General features: G+C 46.8%; 2 protein-coding genes across 2 annotated transcripts; both read left to right on the top strand.

Moving 5' to 3' along the window:
* Nucleotides 1-5,598: 5,598 nt before the first annotated feature.
* On the top strand, nt 5,599-7,356 carry LOC115310715. Its single transcript, XM_029969183.2, has one exon. The coding sequence runs from the start codon at nt 5,688-5,690 to the stop codon at nt 6,867-6,869; it is 1,182 nt and encodes a 393-aa protein (XP_029825043.2). The 5' UTR covers nt 5,599-5,687; the 3' UTR covers nt 6,870-7,356.
* A 12,525-nt stretch (nt 7,357-19,881) lies between these two features.
* On the top strand, nt 19,882-22,039 carry LOC115315272. Its single transcript, XM_029974523.4, has one exon. It carries the CDS (start codon nt 19,956-19,958, stop codon nt 21,123-21,125), a length of 1,170 nt encoding a protein of 389 aa, XP_029830383.2. The 5' UTR covers nt 19,882-19,955; the 3' UTR covers nt 21,126-22,039.
* Nucleotides 22,040-26,747: the final 4,708 nt, after the last annotated feature.

The raw sequence follows: 26,747 nt of genomic DNA, 5'->3' as shown, positions 1-26,747 counted from the left end.
TCGAGAACGGGCACGAAAGCGCAGAGCGAGTGCGGCCGGCGGCAAGCTGCACTCGCACCGCGGTTTCCGGGTCTTCGCATGAAAACTCAGGCTAGATGTTTCGTTTTCCTTTTGAGCCAGCGTTTTTCATTTGGGTTCTGTTTATTTTTGATGGTTACGTTAGATCACATCACGACTGAAATAGGTGCGAATGTAAGCCGTAGGACGCGGCCAGCTGAAATGCCCGATCGGAGGTCTGGCGTATTTTTCTCATTTTGTTAGAACACCTGAAACTGGGTAAGAAAATCTTGAAGCAATCAAAAGTTGAAGAAAGGGAAAGAAGTCGGTCAGATGGCGTTTCAAACTGAGCTAATATGTTTTCTCGCGCGATTGAAATGCCACTTCCGTACACAAATTAGTTTCGATGACATCAGATTACGTGACAATCCTTGCTTTTTAACACTAAAAATTGGTTTGCTCTGTATGTTTATACAGCCTTGATGGAGATGCGTCTCAACGGGTAATCGGTCTCTTAGCTGTAGATGAGAAATTTAGCCGGTACAGTACAACCGCTAACGTTTTAACGTGCATCACGCAGTAGTGATCACACGAACGTGGGCCGGTACGAAACTCATCCAGATCGAAACGGGCGGGGGCGGTGGGGGACCGAACCCAGGAGGTTCCCAGCGCAAGCTTTCGCTCCACGCTCCGAGCTGAGACGCGTTAGTCCACTCGGCCACTTCCTCCCCTGCTTTTTAACACTCACGCGTTTTTGGTACTTCAACTAAGTTGTCCCCCGTGAACTGTCATAACCCTCCCTCCCCCCCCCCCCCCCACTTCACGTTTTTTTAATGATGTCGAGTAAGAAAGCATGCATGAACAAGCACCGATTTTGATATGAGCTACGCAGGGTCGTACTACCGGTTTATTATCAGTCAATATGAAGGTGCTGCCCATTTGCTCTTACTTCTTTATATTGCAGCAAGCTGACCTGTTATTTTTTTTATTTATATTATAGTAAGCCACCCATTCACCGCCGCTTTGCGGGAACAGTCTGCGGCGGCTCATTACAGAAAAAGTTAATCCGAGCTGTCGATATAAGAATTAAACGGCGTGGCGATAGCACTGTATGTCGACGAAACGTCATGCCATGAACTGATTGCCTGCGAGATCGCATCTCGCGTTCTCGCAGATGCCTTGTACGACAAGCAGTGCTCACCGCTTCGTGGATTAATCAAGACCTTTTGGTGGGTGCCAGAAGTCTGTAAGAGATCGTTATTTCCCGCGGCCCCTACCTGAAGAGAGAACAGGTTCTACTGGCCTGTAACAATATTGGCCGCGCATAAACGGTCACCGACGTTTGTCTGTCACAGGTCACTTCGCTCCATATCACTCGCTTAACAGCGACGGCCCATCGTTGCTTCCATGCTTTGTTCCACGGGAACTGGAACATCTTATGCCCTCTATGGCTTGCGTTAGAACAACGTACCGCGGAGCTGTGAACCATTTTCAGCGCGAATAGGGTGTTTTCACTGACGTAATTTCGTCCACCATTTTGTTGTTGCGATCTGTGTGGCGTGTGCCAAACTCGAGCATTTCAAGGATTTGCATGCCTTCTCAAATGCGTAGAGCACCGCTGACATCATTTCAACCGGTTACGATGTAATCTTTCAATGTAGTAAATTTGTTTGAAAAAACAAACTAACAACAAAATGGCGGATTGACGTCATGTGCAAACAACCTATACAGCACGGCTACCACGCCTAGAAGGGCTCTCGATGCAGCTGGACGAATCACGACCGGCTCCGGACGAACCGGAAGCGTGAAGTCACGTGGTGCCTCGCTTCGGATGACGAAACTTCCGGCTCAAACGCCGGTCACCTATTGCACTGACCTAGATACGTCACCTCAGCGTTCGCTCCCGGATGAACCCGTAGGGGAATCCCCCAAACACGGCATCCGAGGGAAAGGGTACGCGTAACTGCCATTGGTCAGTTATTGCCACCTACGCTCACGTGTGCCACTTGTCAACGCAAGAGCCCGGTGCGAACGTCGTCACAAGCGGTCGGAGACCAAGTGGTCATTCTACCGCAGTACGTTCCGCACCTACGAAGAGGACTTCCAGCCTTTGCTTCGCGTCGTTCGGGAGCTGCTGTCTCCTGGCTACGGCAGTTCAGCGGCGTCCGGGGACCACGGCTGGGCGTGACTCGTCAGGCAGCCCCTCTACCCCAGCCGGCCGCGGGCCAAACCAGTAACCCGTCGTTTCCGTGGGCCGTCGGGATCGTCATCCGGTCAGGGACTGCCGGCTCATCATCTTCGGGACCCGCGCCGCGGTCGGAAAGCTCGCCGACCAAGGACCAGCTGTTCCCGTTCGTCCCGTGACAAGTCCCAAGGGCCCCAGGGACCTGGAGCAGTTCGCCCGGCAGGGCTCGTGGGGCACGCACTACATCCGCCGCCGAGGGATGATCCACCGGGACCTGGTCGCCCGGAACGTGCTCGTCGACGGACACGGTTGCTACAAGGTCGCCGACTTCGGCCTCTCCAGGAGCATTACGGACTCCGAGTCGGACGTCTACCACCAGTGTCCAAGTGCGCCCTACCGGTGCGGTGGATGGCTCCGGAGTGCGTGCAACTCCTGGTTTCCCCTTCAAGTCCGACGTCTGGGCGTTCGGCGGACTACTGCTGTGGGACATCGTCACTTTGGGCTCGACGCCCTACCCCGGCCTGGGCGCTCAGGAGGTGACCCGCTACGTGCGAGGCCGTCACAGGATGACGCAGCGGATCGACTGCAGCTGGGAGCTGTACCGCCTGGTGAGGGCCCGCTGGACGAACTTTTGGACGTATGAGCCGGGCTGTTGTGTCCCGTGTCTTGCAGCCGCTGGCGGCCTTTTTCTTTTTTTATTATTTTAGTCTAGTTATGTGTTTGTGTTGGTCCACCCGTTTCCGGGTGACTATTGGCTAAGGAGGGGGGAGTGTGGGGATTGTGATCCCTCAACATTCTGTCGCGTCAGCGTTTTGGCGCGCCGTGGCTATGGTGTACTACACCATACCGTGGCGGCCGCGCTGGAGTAGCGAGAGGCGGCGCTGCTTACCACTGTGAGTGGCTTCCTCCTCTCCCCCCTTGGGGCGATTTCCGTAACGAACCCCCGCACAAAGGAGATCGACGTGTCGCTCCTTGATTGGCCACTTCGCCCCCGCCGTTATCTTAAAACCAGCGGACAGCAGTCTCGCTTCTCTTCTTCCTGGGATTCGGCGGCGGCGACAACGGGGAACCTTCCGGCGCACCGGTGAGCGTTTACCCCGTCCTTTGTACATTTGTGAACGACCGTTCGGCCGTGGGCGATCTCCACACCGACGGCGTTCACCAGCTTATAGCCGCTGTGTTGTTGTTATTTTGTTTCATTGTAAATAAACAGTTTATCACCGTTACCAACGTGACTGGTGTCTGTTTGCGCTCAACGAGCAGCATGCCACGCGAGTACGAACCCGCTTCGCGGTAGAGCGTCTCGCCGCGAACGTGGTACTCCCAAAGGCAGTGGCCCCAAGGAGAACCACAATATTAAGAGGGATGACTCAGCAAGTAAATCATGTGTCTGTCTTTCATGCATGGGCGCTTGGGCCTTCGGCCTCAAGTCGTCTTAGGAAAAACATAGAAGACTTCGTGTTTTATTTTTGACGTCCATGCTCATCACACAACTAGAAAATATGTGAAATAGTATCTTAGGCCTAGCGCCTTCCAGGTAGTTTCCTGAGAGGTAGAATAAAAGTAACAGCACACTCACGAACTCCCACCACAGGTTGGACGGTCACTTTCGTATTTCAAATGTACGAAAATAAGTGACGGCTCGCTAATGATTGAGTCTATTGTTTTATTTTAAAAAGGTAGCTTTAATAGAGTGAAACGAGCAAATGCGACACAAAATGTGACTGATTGACTACAGGCTAGAAGGCAATCATGTAATAAATCAACGAGGCAAAATGTACAGTTCGTCTAATGAGACAACTTCCTTTTTGCCACCGTTTCGTGTTTTAGAATGTCGGTCTTGTGGCTCCTTCACATTTTATTTTTAAATCAACGCTACAGTTCGGGGAAAACAGAGGGTTGCTTTTTGGCTGAAGCAAACCTTGCATCCTGCCTAAGGTATCATTTTTTCTGTTTGCAGACATTGTTGAAAAGAATGTCTGTCGAGTCCCTTGCACAAGTCTCCAACTCTACAAACGCTGGCAGCGTAGCTATAGTGTCAGGTGCCTGACAACAGTTCGTGGATCATGTAACCGCAAGAACTGAGCGATGTGCTGGGACGACATTAGCGTGTTCACAACTTCGGCATGCATTACCACACTGACGACAAGTGGGGCTAAAAAGTGCAGTCCCCCTCAATATGAAACATCAGTCAGATGATGACCCACTGCATACATCGTGAGGAAGAGTCTTCCCCAAACCCAAATGCTGTCTACGGTATTCGCACTTCAATGTTTTCAGATACAGAGGCAAAGTATCCAGATACGTACGTCCTAATAGGAGTCTTGGACGACAGCGGTGCTAAATCCTGGTCGGTGATGTCAAATGCAAAAGTTAGAACACAACGCAAGATACTCTCCGCAGGTATGATAAATGATAAATATGATAAAAACAACAAAATGTTTTCAAACACTTTGAAAGTGGTAACTCATTCTAAAAATAGCTACAATGTCTCCTTGAGAATAAAATAAAATAGCGGAGTTGTTTACTATACTGTCGTCCTTCTGGCCACAGTGACAATTCGTAAGTTCAAGAGTGCAACGATATAAATTCAAAATCTGCCAAATCAACATACCTTCGAAGAGGCAGCAACTTAAACTATACTTTCTCCGGAATTCCCTTAATGCAGTGAATAGGCCGTTGTTCGTCGGTTAGGAAGGAAAATATGGGAACCTTCCATTCTTCGGTATAATTTTTCCGGTACAACCACACACAACACACATAAAGCAGTGATCCTCACATTCGCACACGCAAAAACACTAAACGATTCTGGTCGCCAACGGACGCAGTAAGTGATTTTCGCTAGGTTCATTTTCAACTGCTTTCTACGTCGCTCGATGCACGTAACGTCTGGTTTTTCTTCGCTTGCAAGCCGCCTGCCGTCTTTAAAATTGCGTCGTCACGACGCGTTATTTTTTATTTGTTATTCGATTCAGTAGATATAAGTACATAACACAATTCCATTTTTGACGATTAGACCGAACGCAACGGAGATAACAGGGCACTAGAAAATAAAAAAAAAAGTGTTTCCCCGGGCAATTCCAAGTGCCTCATCATCATCGTCGCAAAAGCTCGGGCGGTGAAAACCCTCTGCTGACTCTCCTCTTATGGCCTACGAGTAGTGACGTACTGACGTAAAAAAACAAAACGCCCCCCCCCCCCCCCCCCCCCCAAGCCGCAGACTTTAGTTTCTAAAAGGGTTTTGCGCTAGCCCCAAAGCGGGCTGTCGCACCCCGGTTCGTACTTTCTTTGCTTTCTTCAACTAAAACATGTCTGTTATCTTCTGTTTCCAGTGAACCCATATCAGGAGCAAACAAACCGTCTGTCTTATCTCCATGACGCCATGGTAACAGACTCGAAGCAGCGACGAACGCACACGATAGCGCTCTTCGCTCCTTCGCCCCACGGCAGAAGACAGCCTCAACTGCCTCACACGAAACCAGCACCAATCGTGCCACTCTTCACGATGCCAGTGATCAAGCGTTTGCGCGGGTACTGCGACATCCTAGACTTGAGGCCCATACACTTTCAAGAGACACTTCCCGACCACATATGCTGTAGCGTATGCGACGTGATTCCCGGGCTTTTGCTGGGACTTCCGTGTGGACACAAATACTGCGGGGCGTGCTACGACCAGATCGCAACCCAGAGGCCTGCTCGCTGCCCGCTTGACCAGGTAGGCTACGGCTGCAACTGCGTCGGCTGCGACAGCGACCGTCACTACGGCTGCCAATGCGGCTGCGTCTCCAGGATCTTCGTGTTAAAACCTGCCCTAGAAAATAAGAAAGTGCGGTGCATCAACGCCAACGAGGGATGCCCGTTCGTCGGCAGCCTTAATACCTTGAAGGAACACTTCCAGGTAAGCTGTCAGTTCCACGTGGTGACCTGCGGGAGGTGCGCTCAACACGTGCCGCGGAAGAGACTCATTGAGCATCTTTCAGATGATTGCAGGAGCGGGCGAACGTTAAGCGAACTTAAGAAGACGAAATATGAAGTCGGGAGGGTGATCGATAAACTCAGCGCGGCAAAGTGCGCCGCAGAGGACAACATCAACTCGGTACTCGCCTGTACCCAAGCTTACGCCAAAGTAACCAACGACTTGCAAACGCTCCTCGAAGACTGCTTACCTCGGCTTCACCAAGCGGAGAAGCAAATCTTGCAAAGAATCGGCAGCGTCGCGGTCTTTGAACCCAGTTTGGAAGGCCAGCGGAGAAGTTCTTGTCTCTTGCGGAACTTCAGTGCCAAGTTGCGAAGCGCCGCGTCCTACACGAGCGACTCCTTTAACGTGGCGGGATACCCGATCCAGGTGGGCCAGACGTTCGTCGGAGGTTTTGCGGATCAGTTGTACGTCTATTTATCGCTGCTCACCTCGGTGAGGAGGACCACGGAAAACTCTTCGCAATGGCCGATCCGGAAGACCTTCTTTTTGATCCTGGTACACCCAGAAGACTCCGGCAAGAACATCAAGCACGCCATCATGCCGTCAGAGGTGGAGCACGTCGACGTCTATTTCACCAGGATCCGAGACAACACAAATAAGAAGAAGATACAGAGACCTCTCGACAAGTGGTTTAAGACCAGTAAACTGCAGTCGGACGGCTTCGTCGTGGATGACGCATTGCGAGTGACCGTTGAAGTAGAGGGTTGACACCGTATAAGTGGCAGTCCACACCGTCGCGTGAACAAAGAAGTATAGTCACTGAGAGGATAACAACGGCAGGGCGCCTCCTTGCAACGCTCGGCCTTCAGCACGCCTTCGTTGCCTTCCTACACGCTTTGGCTGCGTGTGCACACTCGAGGCTCAGGATACACCGAAGCATAATCGAAAGTAGGAAGCTCGCGCTGGAAGCGGTACAACTGAAGCTTCTCACTGCCGTTTTCACCTTGTCAGTGACTATACAGCACACGACAGGAAACTGTGAAGTTTATCGCATCTTGGACAACAACTGATTTCGATGTTAGGATTTTCTTAAGAGTTATTCGCATGTTGGTTGTCTATACGGTGTCTACAGTTTTACGTGAAGAACATGTTATTTTATTCTAATTAATCGTTTGGTGCATTACAGTAACATGAAAGTACAATAGATAAAATAAATGAGTGTCAACACGCCGTGTGCCGTACTCTCCGATAAAAACAACGTGGTCCCTTTACAATACTTTACACAGCAACCACTGGCGGAAGCCGCCGTATTTTAGTCATGTACAGCAAGCGTGCATCAGATTCGAATGCTGCCAATGCGTGTTCAATCGCTAAATATGGCTCCTAACTAACAGCATGACCAGGAAGACAAGTTCGGTGATTCATGAATAGGGCCAGTGGGTAAGACGGGAACAAGTTAATTTGAGGTCTAATGGGTTCGACTTTGTAAAGAAGGATGAACGTCGGTGAACGTGACCCAAGCAAGCGAGGAGTTTGTTTCTATAAATATTTTGATTGAATAAATTTTAAAAAAGCATAAGCGAGCAGTTTTTCGGTCGGTTTTATAAAGAAATTACGCCCAATTTTTTTCTTCGCATTTGTGAATCAAATGTTTGTGAAGAGCACTCGCAAAATATAAAACGTGCAAATTCGTTTTGAAACGTTTCTAGTTTAAACGATAAGTAGCTTCGGTGAAGATTCCATATAAGGGAACATATTCTAGTTTATGAGAGGATAATTGTTCTATAAGCGAGATTAACTTGTCTCAGGAGTGAAATGAATGTTTCGCTTAAAATAAAATGCAGATTCCTAGACGCATCACGGATTCTGCGTTTTATGTGCGTTTTTAAATACAGATTATTGGTGAAATTTGTCCTTGAAGGAGGTTCAATGTTTCTCTTTTTATTTAAAGAGCGACAAAGTTTGGAACTTTTATACCGCTGAAGCGCTAAGTGTATAATTTAACTATATTTTTTTTAAGGCAAGGAAAACGTTTACATTACAAGAAACGCTACCCTAGTCAATAGAATTGCTTAATGTGTTCATACTAGACACATCTTCGGCGCACTTCAAATCAGAATTGTGGAACAAAAAGTGTTTTATCCAGTCAGCTTTTACAATGGGTAACTTCAAAGTTCCCATTTTTTCTAGTGATCCAGGTCCTCCACTTTTGAACTAGACGGTACGTTAACCAGGTGATTTCTCAAACATCAAAGAAAGGACATTGCGGTTTAGTTTTACAAACTGCATCTGGCTCACTGGCGCACAAGAACGCTAGTATATAAGGGTAAAAAGGCCGATTCACACACTTCAGTTTGCTTACTAGTGAGGCCTGATGCAGGCACGTAGCCAGGGGGGGCATGGGGGCCAGGCTTCCCCCCCCTCCCCCCGAAATTTTCCATTTTGCTGGGACCTCCTCTCCCCCTCCCCCTCATACACCATTTTGTCATAGGCGCCCCCCCTGGCGATCAGGGTCAACCCAGCACTGAGGGAATGTGACCATCTGGGTTGGCCTTGCGATTCTCGGAGCACTGGGTCACGTAGTGCTTGATTGGCTGGGATATAGTTACTCTGGAATAGTTCGTGGCATCGGCCGCGGCCATATGCTCCTGAAAGAGAAAGCAAGGCGCGGAGCCAATTAAAGGCCACGGCCAAAGCTTTTGGCGTCCGGCTCAAATCTGCACACGTGCACTACTCACTTTTCTGAAGCGGCATAGAAAGCAAGCTGGGTTGGAGCTCTGGGTGTCACTGCTCGGGTAGGTCGCTGCCGTTGCTCGCTGCGACGGTTTTGAAAGTAAAAGGGAGGCACGTGGCGTTGAGGCATGGCGCGTTGTCACAGCTTCACTACGTCATACATGCATCGTCTCATCGACTCAGACCATGGCCGTAGGGGATTCGTGCGTATCCAGCCCGGCCGTGCTCAGACAAGCATGTGAACAGCCTCGTCTTCTTCAACGGTACATCTAGTGCCACTACATAAGCTGCGTTCCGAGTAACAACACTTGGCCATATTTAGAGCCACTAAATCAGCTGCGCTTAGAGTATGGGTTCCTCGAGCTTGTTGTGGGCGCCGCCATTTTGGCTCGTATGCAGAGCAGACGCAACTGCCGATCGCCGTGATTCAAAAGTGCGACTTCCTCAGCACTAAATCGATGTTAGGAAGGTCATGTAGTATTGCTTTGCTCTGCCGCGAACTGTTTAAACAATTGTAGAGGGCGGAAAAGCGTTTCCTGTGATTTCAGATAAAGTATTCAGAAAACTGGCAACCATTATCTTAAGACACAATATGGCCAAGAGTCGTTACTCTGAAGCGTAACTTATTCAGTGGCACTAGCCGTATTGTGTCTTAAATCATGGTTGCCAGTTATCTGAAGCTTTATCTGAAATCAAAGGAAACGCTTTTCCGCCCTCCGCAAGTGTTTAAACAGTTGGCGACAGGGCAAAGCAATACTACATGGGCTCTCTAACACCGAAACTGAAGCTGAGAAAGTCTGACTTTTGAATCATGACGATTGGCAGTTGCGTCTCCTTTGCATACGAGCCAAAATGGCGGCGCCCACAAACAGTGTCGGGGAACGGGGTGCCGACCCTTTAAGCGCAGCTCATTTAGTGTCTCTAGTTACGTCATCACACCCGAACGGCGCCAACTCACTAATTGGGTCCGATCCCGACGCTGAGTGTCTTACGACGCGTTGACTGAACTCGACTTCTCGCCGAAGGTTGACGCAGTGTTGACGCAGTGCAGATCACAGAGGTAGGGAGTTACCCGGGATCCTATGCAGATGCCGCTTAGTTGTACGTACTGCTTGTTTCGATGTGCTACTGCCGTCGCCTTCAGGTGGATGCTCAGAAGCTCTAAAGCGTGTTTCACATGCAGCGGTTTTGGCCCTAGAGCGGCGCGATTTCTGCCGTCGCGGCGCTCTGGCCAGCACCATGCGGTTGAGCGGCACGAGCGCCGCGACGGCAGAAATCGCGCCGCTCTAGGGCCAAAATCGCTGCATGTGACTTCCTCAGCATTTGATTCGGTGTTAGGAAGGTCATGTGATATTGCTTTGCTCTATCGCGAACTGTTTAAACATTTCTGGAGGACGAAAAAGCGTTTCCTGTGATTTCAGATAAAGCTTCAGATAACAGGCAGTCATGCTTTTCAGCCACAATATGGGCAAGTGTCGTTACTCTGCAGCCTAGTTTTGCGCCGCTAAATAAGCTACGCTTCAGAGTTACGACACTTGCCCATATTGTGACTTAAAATCATAGTTGGCAGTTATATGAAGCTTTATCTGAAATTACAGTAAACGCTTTTCCGTTTTCCACAATCGTTTAAACGGTTTGCGACGGAGCAAAGCAATATTGCTTGAGCTCTCTATAACACCGAATCTAATGCCCAGGAGTTGCACATTTGATTCATGATCGGATCGGCAGTTGCGTCTGCTATTCACAAGGACCAAAATGGCGGCGCCCACAACAATGTCGGAGAACGGAGTGCCGATACTCTAAGCGGAGCTCATTTAGTGGCTCTATCGTAGCTTATTTGGTGGCACCAATTCAACCTTTTCCCGAGCGTCGGGTTTAAGTCGCAACACCTGGCTTTCTGCTACCTCACTGAGATGCCCAGCCACTAAAATAGATAATAACGGATTAACCCCTAGGCAACGTTTTAGACATAACGCTGTTGTTTATATAACTGAAAAAGCTGTCTCGCGACCACAGAAATGAAGTGAAGCCTACCGATTGAGAGACAGAGAGGGGGAAGGTCAGTTATGGCTGTGACAATGCACATCTCCGTAAAAGCGTCGACCTGTCAAGGACAAAATCACCGCCACCCTAGGAATTTTCCTGGACAAGAAGTTCTTTAGCTTTGGTTGCTCCACTCAACAGATGGCAGAAGCAGTCATAAAATCCCCAAAATAACCTGCTATTACGTTTTTTGCTGACTTCAGACGAAGCTGAGCATTGTGTACAGAAATCAGAAGCTGCTAATTTGTATATGCGATATTAAATCCTGTTTACACTAACATTATATATCAACTGATTAAAAAATATATGAAAATTACCTTTTTGTGCCAGAAAAAGGTGCATTCTATTGCTGCAGATTCAAACATTTCCACAAAAAAAAAAAATCAAAACGGGAAATCTGAAAAAAAAAAAAAAAAGTGTACGATAACCTAATCAGCGTACATTAAACTTTGTCTGTCAGAAGTTCGGATACTTTGTGTAGACAGCTAACGGCGGTGCATTTGTACTACGAAACAGTGTTTGGCTGTTTTTGCCATTTTCTCCTATTTTCGTGGGAGCCTTACAACAAACCTTGAGTACTAATCTTTATGAAATTCGGCAGATATTCTAAAACGATACCTTTCAACAACTATCACAGCGTTCAGACGTAAAAACCGAGCAGCTGTTATAGAAATTGATTGTGATCTTCCTCCCATAAAGCCTACTCTCAGACAGAAATGAAAATAAAAAAATGGCCACGATTTGCAAAGCATACAATCTTAACCTACATATTTTAACAATTTGAAGCAAATTGGCCGGACAATAAACTCTCCCCATTTGTACTATCAAACCATGTACCGCCGAAAACACCTCTCATAGATATTCCCACCGAGATTAATTTTTAATTTACTCGTACTTATTTGATATCGAGGTAAAAAAGATGGCATCTCGTATACAGTGGTATATATTAAATATTTTTAGGGAGCGACCACGCGTTATAATAGGCATTCAAACGCCGGCATATATCGTCCTTTTTCATGGACACCGTGCTTCAGCCTTAACCTACTTAACGAACCCTTCGATTCGTTACGATGACGCCTAAGCAAAAGTAGTCAGCGTCGCACTTAGAGTTCGGGGTCCTGTTTAACAGTTCATAAAGAAAACCTTCAAAAATTGTCAAAACATGACGCCAGGCATAAACACACGGTTCAATTGACAGACGTAAAAAAAAAAAAAACATAAAACATGGACTTTATTACGGCAGTCTCGCACAAACAAAAATAAAAAAAAGACTGCAAACGCAAGCACCCTGTCCCAACCGTTCTGTTTCGTGATGTTGAAGCTGCCAGTAGTAAAACCATATTTTTTATCTGATTTAAAATAAAATCAATTGAAAGGAACATACGAATTTCGGTAACGCACAGCAGAACTAAACTACTCTGCAATCTTTTGCTTCGGTCATTTTGGATATTTGGCAACTTTTAAGTTGAAACCCAGATTGCCCAACAGGCAATCCGGGTTTCACTTACCATAGCGCGGCTGGAGTGCCCTTCACTATTTGAAGATGAAGTACTGCATCTTTCCGGTGGCCTCCGAGCGTTTTATGAGCACTAAAATTGATACTAAAGTGGTGTGTTGCGATCGCAGCGAAGTAATTTCTAACATTTTCCTAGATTAAGACGGTTTGTGTGGCCGCGGTGATTGTAGTGTGAGGCATCGTAACTTCAGTATGCGGCATACAGTGGCATACCAACTTGTTTTTGAGTGGGGGAGGGGGGGGGGGGGGGAACCAAACACCCCCCCGGTCGCATACTTTTACAAGCGATGGGCCGAACTTTTGCAGAGCGCAACTTTTGCCGAACTTTTCTAAAGATTCGGTAATGATTCGGCAAAAATACACTGCTACCAGACTTAACATTGATATTTCGTTTTTTCTGACGAAAAAAGGTTTATGTTTTTTTTTCTTAACTTAAATACAACATGTAGTGCCTATTGACACAGTTTTGATTAAATAAGGTAATATTCTACAATATAATCGTATCGATGTCGCTTCTGGGTGTTTAGTGGCAATTTTTGTGTCTGTTTGCAGAAAGTGGCGTGACAACGAGGTTGGGTAGTAGCCGGCGCAGTCACGAATCACGCTACGAGAGTTTTGATTTTGAGGCTTCATCAGCGCACGCCTGCAAGTGTGTTTACATTGTTAAAATAAAGGCAATCACTGCGTTCTTACTTTCTCTGGGAGTCACCGTTTTGTCCGCGAAAACGAATGCAACGGTTGCTGCACCTTCACCAGAAGAGATAACAATACTGTAAATATGCATGTTCTTCTATTTGAGTCACCTGACGTCAGCTTTGCATGAAAGTGTGCGTTCCATATTCGCAACGTGCCGTTTTTAACTTTTAAAATTCCGGTTTCTAGTGTTAGGACACACACAGACGTTTAGGAAGTTGGGGAGAGTTAGCAATGTCGGATGGTGCAACAGCGCGAGCATGGTAGTTTTGTGTTTAGTTTTATGTAGATACATGAAAATCGCGAGATAACGCGAACCAGAAATCAATATTATTCTGTTTTGGCACAAACTAGTTGTGAGCCGAAAAGAGGATTGTTATAATAATAATAATAATTCATAATTTATTTGTGATGGAGGATACAATAATAATAATAATAAATATAATAATAATAATAATAATAATAATTTTATTTGCACATACTGGAAGGGGCCCATGTGGTTGTGTGCGGGGCTAGGCAGTTACGTGAAAACCCTTACGCAGAGCGCGTACGTATTAGTAGTACGTATTGTAGGTAGTTCAACTACTTTACTCAAGTTAATGTAGTTTAACTACTTTGCTAGGTAGTTTGGAAATTTTCAATTACACTTCTATATTGGCAATTAGTAATTTACTTTAACTACTTTTCCGAGTAACTGCTACTCAGATTACAAATTTCTTTTTAATTTTATTGGTTCTTTTGCATATCAACAGAGATTAGATATTGGAAGATTCAGCTGGCATATGCAGAGGGGGAAGCATGTGGCGTAGAAAAGGGGGGGAGGGAGGAAGAATGTTATTTGGATAGTTCAAAACTCCCCAAAATTTTAACGAACCCCCCACTGTAACAACACTGCTACGAGGCGAGTGGATGCGAACAAGCACGACGCAAGAAAGGCCCAGGAACTGTGTGACTAGCGCCAAAGACTGGCGTTTCTTTGTATCCCGAAGCTCAAAGAGACTTGACGCATTCGAAGAAAGTATCCCCGCTTCTCCCCAATGTAGGAATTCTTGCTTACTACAGGAGGTATACACACTACATCCTCACTCAGAGAAGGTAACAAAGTGCAGCACCTGCTCTGAAGTTCGTCTAGCGCTCCTGTATGGCTTGTGCTGCCTTTCGAGACGTCATCTGGTCATTTATCTGAGTGAAGTAATGGCGGCTATAAGACCGATACAAATAAGTGCCTTATAAGGTGACTGTGTTAAATGGTTCGTCAGCGACAATAAAGCAATTACCCAATGACGTATTAATTGCCGCCATTTCCAAAAAAAAAAAAGAACTGTTGCACCTCCGATTTAGCCGCCCTTTCCAAAAAAAAGAAAAACTAATGCACCTCCGATTTCCCCTAAAGTAATGCAAAGCGGCAAATAAAAAAAAAACGCTGTATAGGGAATGAAAGGGCGCATTCTGAAAGAGTGTGTGAAAAAGTACTTCTACTTTACTCAGTAAGTACATTGTGTTTATAGTACTTAACTTCAGGTACATTGCACCCGGTGTACTTACTACTTTACTTCAAGTCCATAACGACTCATTTACTTTGTACTTCCAAGTAGTTTTTAGACGTACTTTACGCAACACTGTAAGCCATCAAACACTGTCTGCGAAATCAAGCTTAGGCAGTGCTAAACCTCAAAGGTGAAATGATACATCCGCAGTACATCCTTGACCAAAAAGAAATACGCAACAATTAGGCATGCGGAAGCAGAACCAGCTATTACAGCATTTCTGTGAAAACACAAGCCGTTTTATATTCAGCCAACAGAATTTTGCTAACGGATCAAAAACCTATGTAAGTACTTCCTTGTTAGCATAGAAAAAGAAAAGCAACTACAAAAGTAATTCGCTACTTTTTTACGGTAATTTTCTTTCCATCAGAGTAATTTCTACTCTAGTCAAATTAGTTTTGAGGCTAATACTCAGTAACTTAAATTAATTAATTTTTTTTAGTAGCTTGTACATGTCTGCTGCCAGCTCGCTAACACATATGAAAAAACAAAACAGACAAATAAATGTACAGATTATACACACTACAAAAACTACGCAAAAAGAAAAAAAAAAAGAAGGGGGAAAACATATATATCACATTATAACGAGGATGCCAGCTGCATGCCATACATTCTGGCAGGCTCTCGTGACTCTGCCCTGCTTGATGGCAGCGGGCTGCGCACACTGAGCGTAATTTTCAGTCAATGTTTCAACGAACTCGTTGCATCAGTGGACAGGTCAAATGAAAAGGACTTTATCCGGAATGCACCGCATCATTTGTCACTTGCGCAGTGGACTGCGTAAATTACTGATCGATCGCTGCAGAACCCAGGGATCCTGGGTTCGAGCCCCATCCCTGCCCGTTTCGATCTGGATGAGCATCGTACCGGCGTGCGGTCGTGTATCACTACTGCGTGATGCACGTTAAAGACCCCAGGCTAGCGGCTGTACCGCACTGGCTAAATTTCTCATCTACAGCTGGGAGACTCGTCGCCCCTGTGAGGCAGACCAAGTTCTAGGCTGTATAAACACACACACAACCCAATTTTTTTTTTACTGATCGATCTTCTGTTCTTGAGGCAGAAAATATTGAAGAGAACCACACTCGCAAAAACTCACAAACGCACAGTTACCGCATCGCCTACTCCAAACCTCGCCGTAACCGCTGGTTTTACTAAACTGTGAGATGGTAACCGCGCGACTGCGCGGCATCCATTTGCGATCCACGGCCCCGTCGCGTTCGTGCGCGTGCGCAGACATTTGCGAAATTTCTGACGAATCTTTGCCAAACTTGCCTTCAAAATTTCGGCATGTGCAGGACCTTGCCGAATCTGAAATTCGGCAGATTTGGTCCATCACTAACTTTTACGGTGTGTGTGTGTGTAGGCGTTGTAAAAGAGGAAGAGGGGGGGAAAGAGGGCCAATTGTGTATGCGCACCGGGCACTTTGGTCACTGACTCCCTTTACAGCGCAGGCGATAGACGCCCTAGCAACGACGCTCACGCCGGATTGGCTGCTCGGCAACGCGCGGGATCTTAAATTTCGGATTCGGACGGTGCGTGTATCGCTCGAAGCGCGTTAACCGACCCCCGCGCCTGCGTTCACGCCGCTTCGCGGCGACAGTGCGCGGCTGCTAATTACAAAAAATATTAAACCACTTAGCCCCCCCCCCCCCCCCCCCCCCCCCGTACACGGCGTCCAGCCGGCAACCGAAGCCCCCCTGTCCCTCATGCACCTCCGCCGTAGAGTCCCGTATACGATTTAGTTCAGCGATTTTTCGTCAACAACATTCGTTATTTTTTTTTTTTTGTGTGTTAATCGTAAAAACGAAATGTCGTAAATATCCCCAAATGCCTCGACAAAAAGATGTTCGAGGAAAAACCATAAAAGAAGTAAGCCCCCACCATGGATAGAACCCGGGTCTGATACGTATGAGGCAGACATATCTTACAACTGAGTTACGCTACCGCTTCGGAAACTCGCATTGTAACCTCTGCCTATGTTGACGGCAGCAGCGCCTATCTCCACGAACCAGCCGATCCGGCGTGATCGCCGTTGCTAGGGTTTGTATCGCCTGCGCGTTACAAATATGCCCCCGCGGGTCGGGGGCAGTGCCCTTGGTATTCCTTGGGCACCGCCGGCCAGTGTTTGCCCTGCCCTGTGGCGGCTGTTTCGGGGGGGGGGGGGGGGGGGGGGGGGAACGCATGCCTTGCCCCCCCCCCCCCATGGCGGCATAGCAAGGAAACAGGAACGGTTACCGAAGTTACGACACCGCGCACTACAATCAACAAGCAGTGTTTTAGCGCCACACTTCAAAGGCAGCATAGGCTCGCCAGACACACAGAGAGGCACAGAACCAGGATGTTTTCAACCCTAAGCAATGAAGGCTGCACCCGGAGCACGCCGAGACAAAAACGTACACACCGCCCCTGAGTATACCGGACGGCGCAATGAGCTGGCCCGGGTCATTCAGACCGGAGCGGCACACAAGTCACGTGGAAAGTCTCTAGATCGGTAATTCGTTCAGCAAAAAGTGGGTTTCAATGAACCGCCAGATTTACTATTTTCGCCATATGGCATTCGGTTTCATAGCTTAGCCCCCGTGCCGTGGGCATTTTCCTCCCTTCGCATATCACTGAACTAGGCCAGCTTATAGCGCCGCTGACTGCACAGCCGTTTACCTATAAACGTTAGCAAGTAAGCCCTCTAGGCGAGGACATCTTTCTGCTGGTGTGGGTACATCGTCCGATAGTCACGCATCGCTGAGGCCGTGGGTACGCCTCAGCAATGCTCGACTATCAGACGATCCCCACCAGAAGCAAGATGGCGGCGCTCGGAAAATGTGTTTTGCGAGCCTCTATACTAAAGCTTCATTTTAAAGCCAACCGTAACCGTTGATCCCATAGAGCCGATCGAGCAACTGCGCTCGTTGTTTTGTCATCAGCGGATTAATTAGTCACGCACAATCCCAGGATCGCGGCGCGTCCACTGCTTGTGATTGGTTTAGTCAGTGACACCAAGAGCACACCGACAATGAGCGCAGTGACGATGCGCTTTTAGGCATTACTTGATTGGCTTCATCGAATCGCATCGTCAAACGGGGCCGGAATTAAATGTGGAACGGAGTACAAATGCGACGCTGGCCCATACCATAGCCTCCTCTATAGTGATGGACTGAACTTTTGCCGAATCGAAAATTCGGCGCCCGGTCTTGGGATTCCGCAAAGTCGAACTTTCGCTGGATGTTTCTAAAGATTCGGCAAAAATACATTGTTACCAGACTTAACGTTAATAATTAGTTGTTTTTTTTTTTCTTTTTTTTTTGCGAAAAAAGGTTTTATGTTTGTCATGTAATGCATACTGACACAATTATTACTAAATAAGGCGACATTCTACAAGATAATTGTATCAGTGTCGTTTTTGTATGTTTACTGGCAATTTTACAGTGACTTCTTGTAGAAGTGGCGTGACAACGGAGGTTAAGTAGATAGCGCGTGCAGCCACGAATCACGATACGGGAGTTTCGGTCTTGAGGCCATCATCACCGAAAGCCTGCAAGTGTGTGCACAAATAAAGGCAATAACACTGCGTTCTTACTTTCTCTGGGTGTCACCGCTTCGTACGCGGAAACGACTGCAACGGTTGCTGAGCCTTCACCAGAAATGGTAAAAACTGTATTGTAAATATGCATGTTTTTCGACTTGAGTCACATGACGTCAACTTTGCATGAAAGTGTGCGTTCTATATTCGCAACGTCTCGTTTTCAACCTTTGAAATACCGGTTTTTAATGTACACACACGGACGTTTAGGAAGAGTTATGAATGTCGGATGGGCAACGTCGAGCATGATAGTTCTGTGTTTAGTTTTATGTAGATGCATGAGAAAACCGCGAAATAAGGCTAATTAAAAAGCAATATCATTTTGTTTTAGCACAAACTACTTGTCAGTCCAAGAAATTATATGATTCCGGAAAGCGCTTTATATTAATTGTCAGACAATGTTTCAACTACCTCGTTGCATCACTGGAAAGGTCAAATGAAAATCACGTTATCCAAAATGTACCACACCATTTGTCGCTTCCGCGGTGGACTGCGTAAATTACTGGTCGATCTTCTCTTCTTGAAGCAGAAAATATTCAAGAGACCCGCACTCGCTCACAAACGCACAGTTACCGTGTTGCCTACTGTACACATCGCCGTAACCGCTGGTTGTAACTAGGGGTGTCGCGAACCGGCCGCGGTTCGAGTTCGACCAGGTTCGACTTTTTCTAACTTTTAGTGGAAAGTCCGTCGAACCTTGTATTGAGGTTCGACTCGTGTGCGCATGCGCGACAGGCTGGCCAGTTGGCTTCGGATTGGATGGTAATGGCTAAGAGATGAATTAAGTGCAGCGCTGATCGGCTATTTCAGTCAATACAGTACTAAAATTTAAGTTATTAACTTCTTCAGTGAATAGAATTAGTTTCTTTTAATTGCAGTTGTTTACACAATAAAATAACCCTTTGCCTAAAAAAAGAAATTCTCCAAACCTAGACATGCTTGTATCAAGGTCTGGCCACACTGTCCACAAAGTCGAACCGGTCGAATCTGGTGAAAAGTTCGAAGGTTCGTCGAACCGGTTCGACCCAGTCGAACCCCGAAAGTTCGACCAAAAAATCTGGTTCGACAAAAGTTCGCGACACCCCTAGTTGTAACACAGTGCGATGGTAACCGCACGACTGCACGGCGTCCATTTGCAGTCCATGGCCCCGTCGCGCTTCCGCGCGTGCGAAGACATTTGCCGAATTTTTGCCGAATCTTTGTCGAACTTTTGAGCGGAACTTTGCCGAACCTGAAGTTCGGCCAGACTCGGTCCATTACTACTCCTCTCTACTCACAAAGCCTGGCAGTTCGACGACGGAGCCATAGAGTGCCCGGCCGCAGATTTGGAGCGCGAGGGTCTGGTAGCACAGAGCATCGAACAGCCATTTCTCGGGGATCCTGGACGTCAGCGCACAGCGTTTGCAGCGGCGAGGACCCGAAACACGCTTGTTCGCTCGGGAGAAGTGTGTTTCGGCGTGTCGCCGCAGCGGGGCGTCAGTCACGTGACTCTCCTCTCATCCGTTGTCTGCTACTTTACTCCGATACTTTCTTCGCCTTTGTTCAAAAAAAAAACATTGCTGTTATCTTTTGTTTCCAGTGAAACCGTATCTGGTGTCGTTAATCCGTTCGTCCTATCTCTAGGACGCCAAGGCAACAGACTCGAAGCAGCGACGATAGCGCACTTCGTTCCTTTGCACAACGGCAGGAGACAGTCTCAGCTTCGTCACGTGAAACCAGCCATTATCGTTCTACTCTTCACGATGCCAGTGGTGAAGTGTTTGCGCGGGTACTGCGACATCTTAAACTTCAGGCCCATACACTTTGAAGAGACGCTTCCCGACGACGTATGCTGTAGCGTATGTGACGTGATTCCCGAGATTTTGCTGGGACTACCGTGTGGACACAAATACTGCGGGGCGTGCTACGACCAGGCCGCCAGCCGGAAGCCTGCTCGCTGTCTGCTTGACCAGGTACGCTGGGGTTGCGACTTCGTCGGCTGCGAATGCGATTGCCGCTGCGGCTGCCACTGCAGCTGCGTCTCTAAAACCTCCGTGTTTACGCCTGTCCTAGAAGAGAAGAAAGTGCGATGCATCAACGCCAACGAGGGATGCAGTTTTGTCGGCAGCCTCAATACCTTGAAGGAACACTTCCAGGTAGACTGTCAGTTCCACGTGGTGACCTGCGGGAGGTGCGCTCAACACGTGCCGCAGAAGAGATTTCTGGAGCATCTTACCGGTGATTGCAGGAGCGGGCGAACGATAAGCGAACTTAAGAAGACGAATGATGAAGTCGGAAGGGTAATAGAAAAACTCAGCGTGGCAAAGTGTGCCACAGAAGACAACATCAACTCGGTTCTCGCCTGTACCCAAGCCTACGCAAAAGTTACCAACAACTTGCAAACGCTCCTCCAAGACTGCTTGCCTCGAATTCACCAAACAGAGAAGGAAATGTTGCAGAAGGTCGGCAGCGTCCCAGTCTTTGAGCCCAGTTTGGAAGGCCAGAGAAGAGGTTCTTGTTTTTTGAGGAACTTCAGTGCCAAAATGCGAAGTGCCGCGTCCTACGCGAGCGATCCTTTTAACGTGGCGGGATACCCGTTGCAGGTGGGCCAGACTTTCGTCAGGCGTTTTGCGGATCAGTTGTACGTATATTTATCTCTGGTCACCTCAGTGAGGAGGACCACTTCGCAATGGCCGATCCGGAAGACGTTCTTTCTGATCCTGGTACACCCAGAAGACCCCGGCAAGAACATCAAGCACGCCATCATGCCGTCAGAGGTGGAGCACGTAGACGTCTATTTCACCAGGATCCAGAACAAGGCCAATAGGAAGATACAAAAACCCCAGGACAAGTGTTTCAAGACCAGTGAACTGCAGTCGGATGGCTTCGTCGTGGATGACGCACTGCGAGTGATCATTGAGACAGAGGGTTGACACCGTATACGTGGCAGCCAACACCGTCGCAAGAACAAAGAACTATAGTCACTAAGACGATGACTGCGGCAGGGCGCCTCCTTTCAACGCCCGGCCTTCAGCATGCTTTCGTTGCCTTCCTACATGCTTTGGCTGCGTGTGCACACTCGAGGCTCAGAATACACCGAAGCATAATCGAAAGTAGGAACCTCGCGCTGAAGGCGGGACAACTGAAGTTCCTTTCTGCCGTTTTCACCTTGTCAGCGAATATATAGCACACGAGAGCAAACTGAAAAATTAATTGCACAAGGACTGACTTCGATGTTGAGATTAGTAGTTATTTGCATGTTGATTGTTGACGGTGTTATAGTTATTTATAGTTATTTGCATGTTGCATGTTGACGGTGTATATACAGTTTCATGTCATAGACATATATTTGTATTTCAATTAATCGTTTGGTGCAATATTTTCAAGGGAACGCACACTAGATAAAATAAGTGAGTGTCATCACGCCCTGTGCCGTAATCTCTCAAATAAAAAATTAAAAAAAAAACTGGACCCTTTACTTCACGCTGCGACCACTATCGGAAGCCGCCGGTTTTTGGTCGTGTACAGTGTGTACAGTATAGCGTGTATGGGATTCAAATTTTCTGAAATAAGTTTAAATAAAAACGATATAAGCGAGTAACGTTTTGGTCGGTTTTCTAAAGAAATTAAGCCCAATTTTTCCCTTCGCATTTGTGAAGAGTACTCGCGGCATTTGAAATATGCAAATTCGTTTAGACACGCTTCTAGTTTAAACGATATTTTGGTGAGGAATTTATCTAATGAAAACCTATCCTAGTTTAGATAGGGTCATTGTTTAATAAGAGAGAAGAGTTGTTGCCGGGAAAGTGAAAGTGATGTTTCATTTAAAATAAAATTCAGATTCCAAGACGCATCACGGTTTCTGCGTTTTGTGTATACATTCGAATGCACAATATTGGTGAAATTTGTTCTTGAAAGAAGTGCAATGTTTCTATGTTTATTCACGGAACGGCAAAGATTAAATTTTTTATAGAGCTGAAGTGGTAGATGCATAGTTTATGAATTGCTTAATGAGTCCCTACTAGACACAGGGTGGTTCTCATTTGAACCCGTTCGCATTTCTACCTTCTCGTTTTTACCTTCTCATTTCAACCCAGCGCAAAACAACTTTCGCGTTTCTCCCTTTCTCATTTAAACCGTTCTCAAAACAAACTTTCGGGTTTCGACCCTTCTCAAAACGACTTTTCTCATTTTAACCTTTCTCATTTCAAATTTTCTCAAAACATACTTTCTGGTTTTGACCATTGTCAGAAAGGCTTTTTTCATTTTAACCTCTCTCATTTCGAACCCAAATTAATCCAACATCATGTTCTCGCAATCTTTCTGCGGCGAATTCGGGTAATTAATTGACCTTTTTCAGAGATCGCTGGGCGCATGCGCCGACTCTGAGAGAGGAGAGGAAAGGGAAAGGCGCCATTTTTGGTGGCTCTCTCGCCCGCTCGGTCGCTCAGACAGTGCTGGTTATGCTTGACTCGTCCGGTATTCTCGCGGCTTGGCCTCATAGTCGTCATGCCTCACCACCGCGCAGCAGAAGGTTGCACAAATAGAAGCAAACATTGTTAAAATGCCAAATTTTATGAAGTTCTTGTAGCCTTTGGCGGGTGGTGCACGAAAGCACCCGATGTCAAACACCCCGCCGTTTTTGCCCTGCTTTCAAACGCCTATGACGAGAGTCCCCCGTTTCAAGTGGCTGGAACATCAGTGTGACGGTGGGACATTCTGCTTTTAACTAAAATAGCGTAAATGTGAACATGATGATATACCTGAAATTGGGGTAGGAAAAGGAAAACGCAAAAGGACAAGGAAAGAGGACAGACAACGTCTCCTGAGACGTTGCCCGTTTTTCCTTTGCGTTTTCCTTTTCCTACCTCAGTCTCAGGTTTAATAATATAAAATGAGCGTGTTGCTGAATAGTTACTAATACATGAAAGGATAAAATATCAAGGACGGGAAGGCATACAGGACTTCTTGAAAGAGGTACTATTTCCGTCCCTGTCCTCGATGTTCCATCCAGCTTTCATGTATTCAATTTACACCAGCTCGCCTGCACTCCAACCATTTTTTTATTAATAGTAAACGTGCAAACGAGGTTGTGTGACGAAATCATGCCATACCCGGTACTGAATTAAAAAATAACAGCATAAAGCTTTCCGTTCTTCAGGCGTGCGCTATACACATTCGCGTCTTGCTACGTTAAAAAAAAAAAAAAAAAAAAAACTGACAAACCGAGGGAAATGAATTTAAGCCTTACGGAGACGGAACCTTGATGAAATTTCTTGGCTACCATCCGTGAACTTGTGGCTGTTTGCTGTTTGCCCTGTTTGTTGGGCCCACTTTGTCGAAGGTTCGTAAACGTGCCGAATTCAAAGATGGATTGTTTCTAACATACCGTTCCTTACTTTTTGACGGTGCAGGCAATCCTTCGCGATATCAAGACGGCCCGGATTTCGCACCGTCCGAGTTTGTTTACACATTCCCGAATACGGCAATGTCCCGTGCCCTCGCGCGGTACACAGGACGGAGAAGTGACGGATACGATAAGCTTGAATAACTTAAGCGATCAAAGAGAGTAAAATCAGCTGGTTGTAGTAGCCGGGAATCATAAATTAAGCTCACAAACTCCGCACAAAGTTGATGATTGGGTCGGTATCCAAGCTGGTCACCATTACTTTCCTTACATAACACTCTGCCACTCTGCTTTGAAAGCAGACCCCTTTTTTAGTTGCTTGCAAGACGCGGCACCGAAGTGACGATGAAGTGACTCTGAGTCGATGGTAAGAACCGATGCTGCGTCGGCGGTCTATCCATCCCTGAAGGTATAAAAACGAACGAGGTCCTCTGTATCCTAGACATTGACTTTTGTTAATCCTCCAGGTCGTTCACAGCGATTTCGAAGAAAATATGCATGCGAAGCGACGACAGAAAGACACGTTAAGTTTGGTGAAGGATGGAACAACGCCACCAGAGAACACACGCAAACACATAGACCGAGAGACAAGCAGGCCTGGCGCGGACGAGGGAGAGACGTTCCCGGAGCCACCAAAAGTGTTTCGAGGGATACCCGCGAGGGCGCGCCACGATCGTGGCTAAACTTTGAAAAAGGTCAAATAGCCCTTGCCTGTGGCACCGGCGACCAAAAACGTCTCCACCCGAATGCAAAGCACAATGAACTGGCGTTTTTATTTGACTGGGTCGCGAGTGAGCTCTGTTAACTTCTTCGATCATTCTATGGTACCATGAGCACGCTGAATACGCCAACAACTTAAATTACGACTCTTTGAGATGTGTGTAAACAGAAGCGGCTTCACAAACCTTTTCAAAATATTGGCATTACCACAGTCCGTACAGCTCACAGAATATTAAAATATAAAATCAATGAAAGGGCAGATGTATAAATCAGTGTGGTGCTGCCCGCACGCGCGTCAAATTTTGCCAGCGTCGCTTTCCATATTCTGTTTACTGTTAGTAGAGAGTTTTTTTAGATCATTCCCATGACTCCGATAACGGTACCCGATACTCCGCCACCGCCTCCCTTGCGCATGCATAGTATCGTTATCGGGGCTATCGGGGGTATCGGAACGATCTACTAAAACTCTCTAGTGCCTTTTTGGAATCCCCAGTCTTCTCATTGCACCTCCCTCTTTGAAATTGTAATGCGTGTTCAAGTTTCAAACTGCATCACTATGCATACTTTTTTTCAGCGGTGCAATACCTTGTTATTATAAAGTTGAAAAATAAAGTGATGTATGATGCAGCCCGTGTCTCAGAGCAAACATACCTTGCTCAGGCTGGACAAATTCTTCCAAAAATGTTGACTTTCTTTGAAACATAAATTATCTTTCTCTTCGTTGTTTTTGCTATCTTGTCTCAGAGCACAAAAGGGTGCATGTCTCAATGGCTTCGTTTGCCACTCGAACCCGCTATTTGCTACCTCAGCGAGCATTGTTTCGTTTGGTTCCCTATCCCGAATCGGATGTGACGATACCGGATAAAGTCTGGCAGACAAGCTGCCCGACCACTTGGAGCTTGAAAAAACTTCTGCTGGTAAATCCGGTACACGCCTGAGGAGCGCAACCCGAAAAGCTTGCTCCCGCCAGCCTTTGACCACGCGAACGCCCTTGCCGAAGATATGGGAAAACGTTTTTTCAGGGAAAATGACCATCCGAAATGGCCATTACAAGCAATAACACACGACTAGCACAATGATCCATCCGCTGCAAACGACGACATCTTAACGACATACAGCGACAGAAGAGAAATGAAGTACCGAATCTGCGCTAGCACTTTTGAAACCACGTCACCATGTGACCACGTAGCTACGTCAACAGACTCGGGGTGGCACTCAGGCATAAGGAAAATTGTTTCATGTGCTATGCAAGAGATGGTGCCGCTTCGCTTCATCTTCAACCTTCATCCTCAACTGTTTTTCCTTCTTTCTAAACCTCACTACGGTGTTCAAATGACAACGGGTTCAAATGAGAAAGGATCGAAACGCGAAAGGTTAAAACGCGAAGGGTGTTTTGCGAATGGGTTCAGACGAGAAGGGTTCAAATGAGAATGGGTTCAAATGAGACGGGTATAAATAAGAAAGGGTCAAAACGCGAAAGGTTCAAACGAGAAGGGCGTTTTGCAAATGGGTTCAAACGAGAAGGGTTCAAATAAGAATGGGTTGTTTCGAGATACACCCCTAGACACATAGTCGGCGCAGCTCAAATCAGGAGTCTGGAATAAAGATTGTGTTTTTATCCAGTTTTTACAACAGATAATTTGAAAGTTCCTATTTGCTCAAATGATCCAGGTTCTCTACTTTTGAACTAGTCGGTACCTTAATAACATGATTTCACAAACATCAAGGAAACGTTCAAAGAACCACAAACAATTAACGAAGTTATAGTTTTACTTACTCCATCTAGCTCATTGGCGCACAAGAAAGCTAGTATATGAAGGTAAAGGTTTTCTCACACACTTGCGTTTGCTTACTAGTGAGTTCTTGCGATCCCTTGCGACGAGAGAACACCCTGGTCAGCTGGCGCCATCTACGAGGCGACTTTTGAACTCCATTTCAGTAGAGCGACGGCTTCGCTGTATTTGCGAGATATAATGTACTTAAAATTTATAAAAACAAATGTCGTTTTTAATATTTTCAAAAAAAATTCCAAACAAAAAAAAGAAAAGAGAATGATGAGCGAGAAAACAAAAAGTGAAATTGGTCCACGACTACCCGGTAGATGGCGCCAGTCTGTTCCTTTATCGTTAATTCTCTCGAGAGTCTCTCGACTGAGTTGCGGTGAGCGGACGTGTTTCCTGGTTCTCCTCGAGCATCCGAAGCTAAGTGCCAGTTTTTCTTCTTTTCTCTCTCTTTTTTTGAGAGTTGATTGGAAGTGACTATGCGGTAGCAGTATTAGGTTTGAGCAGCAGCAGTTAACGTTAGTTTCTCAAAGTAGGCTCTGTTTGAATTTTTGGCGGGAAGGGACGGTTTGTTCCCGGTCTAGACATGGGTCTAGATTTGGGTCGGCATGACAAGGGTGGGGACGAGTTGGTGCAGTGCGAGGGGT

The sequence above is a fragment of the Ixodes scapularis genome, unplaced genomic scaffold (genome assembly GCF_016920785.2).
Source record: "Ixodes scapularis isolate PalLabHiFi unplaced genomic scaffold, ASM1692078v2 PGA_scaffold11__112_contigs__length_91849675, whole genome shotgun sequence".
In the NCBI taxonomy this organism is placed as follows: Eukaryota; Metazoa; Arthropoda; class Arachnida; order Ixodida; family Ixodidae; genus Ixodes; species Ixodes scapularis.
This window is presented reverse-complemented; position numbering and strand designations above follow the sequence as displayed.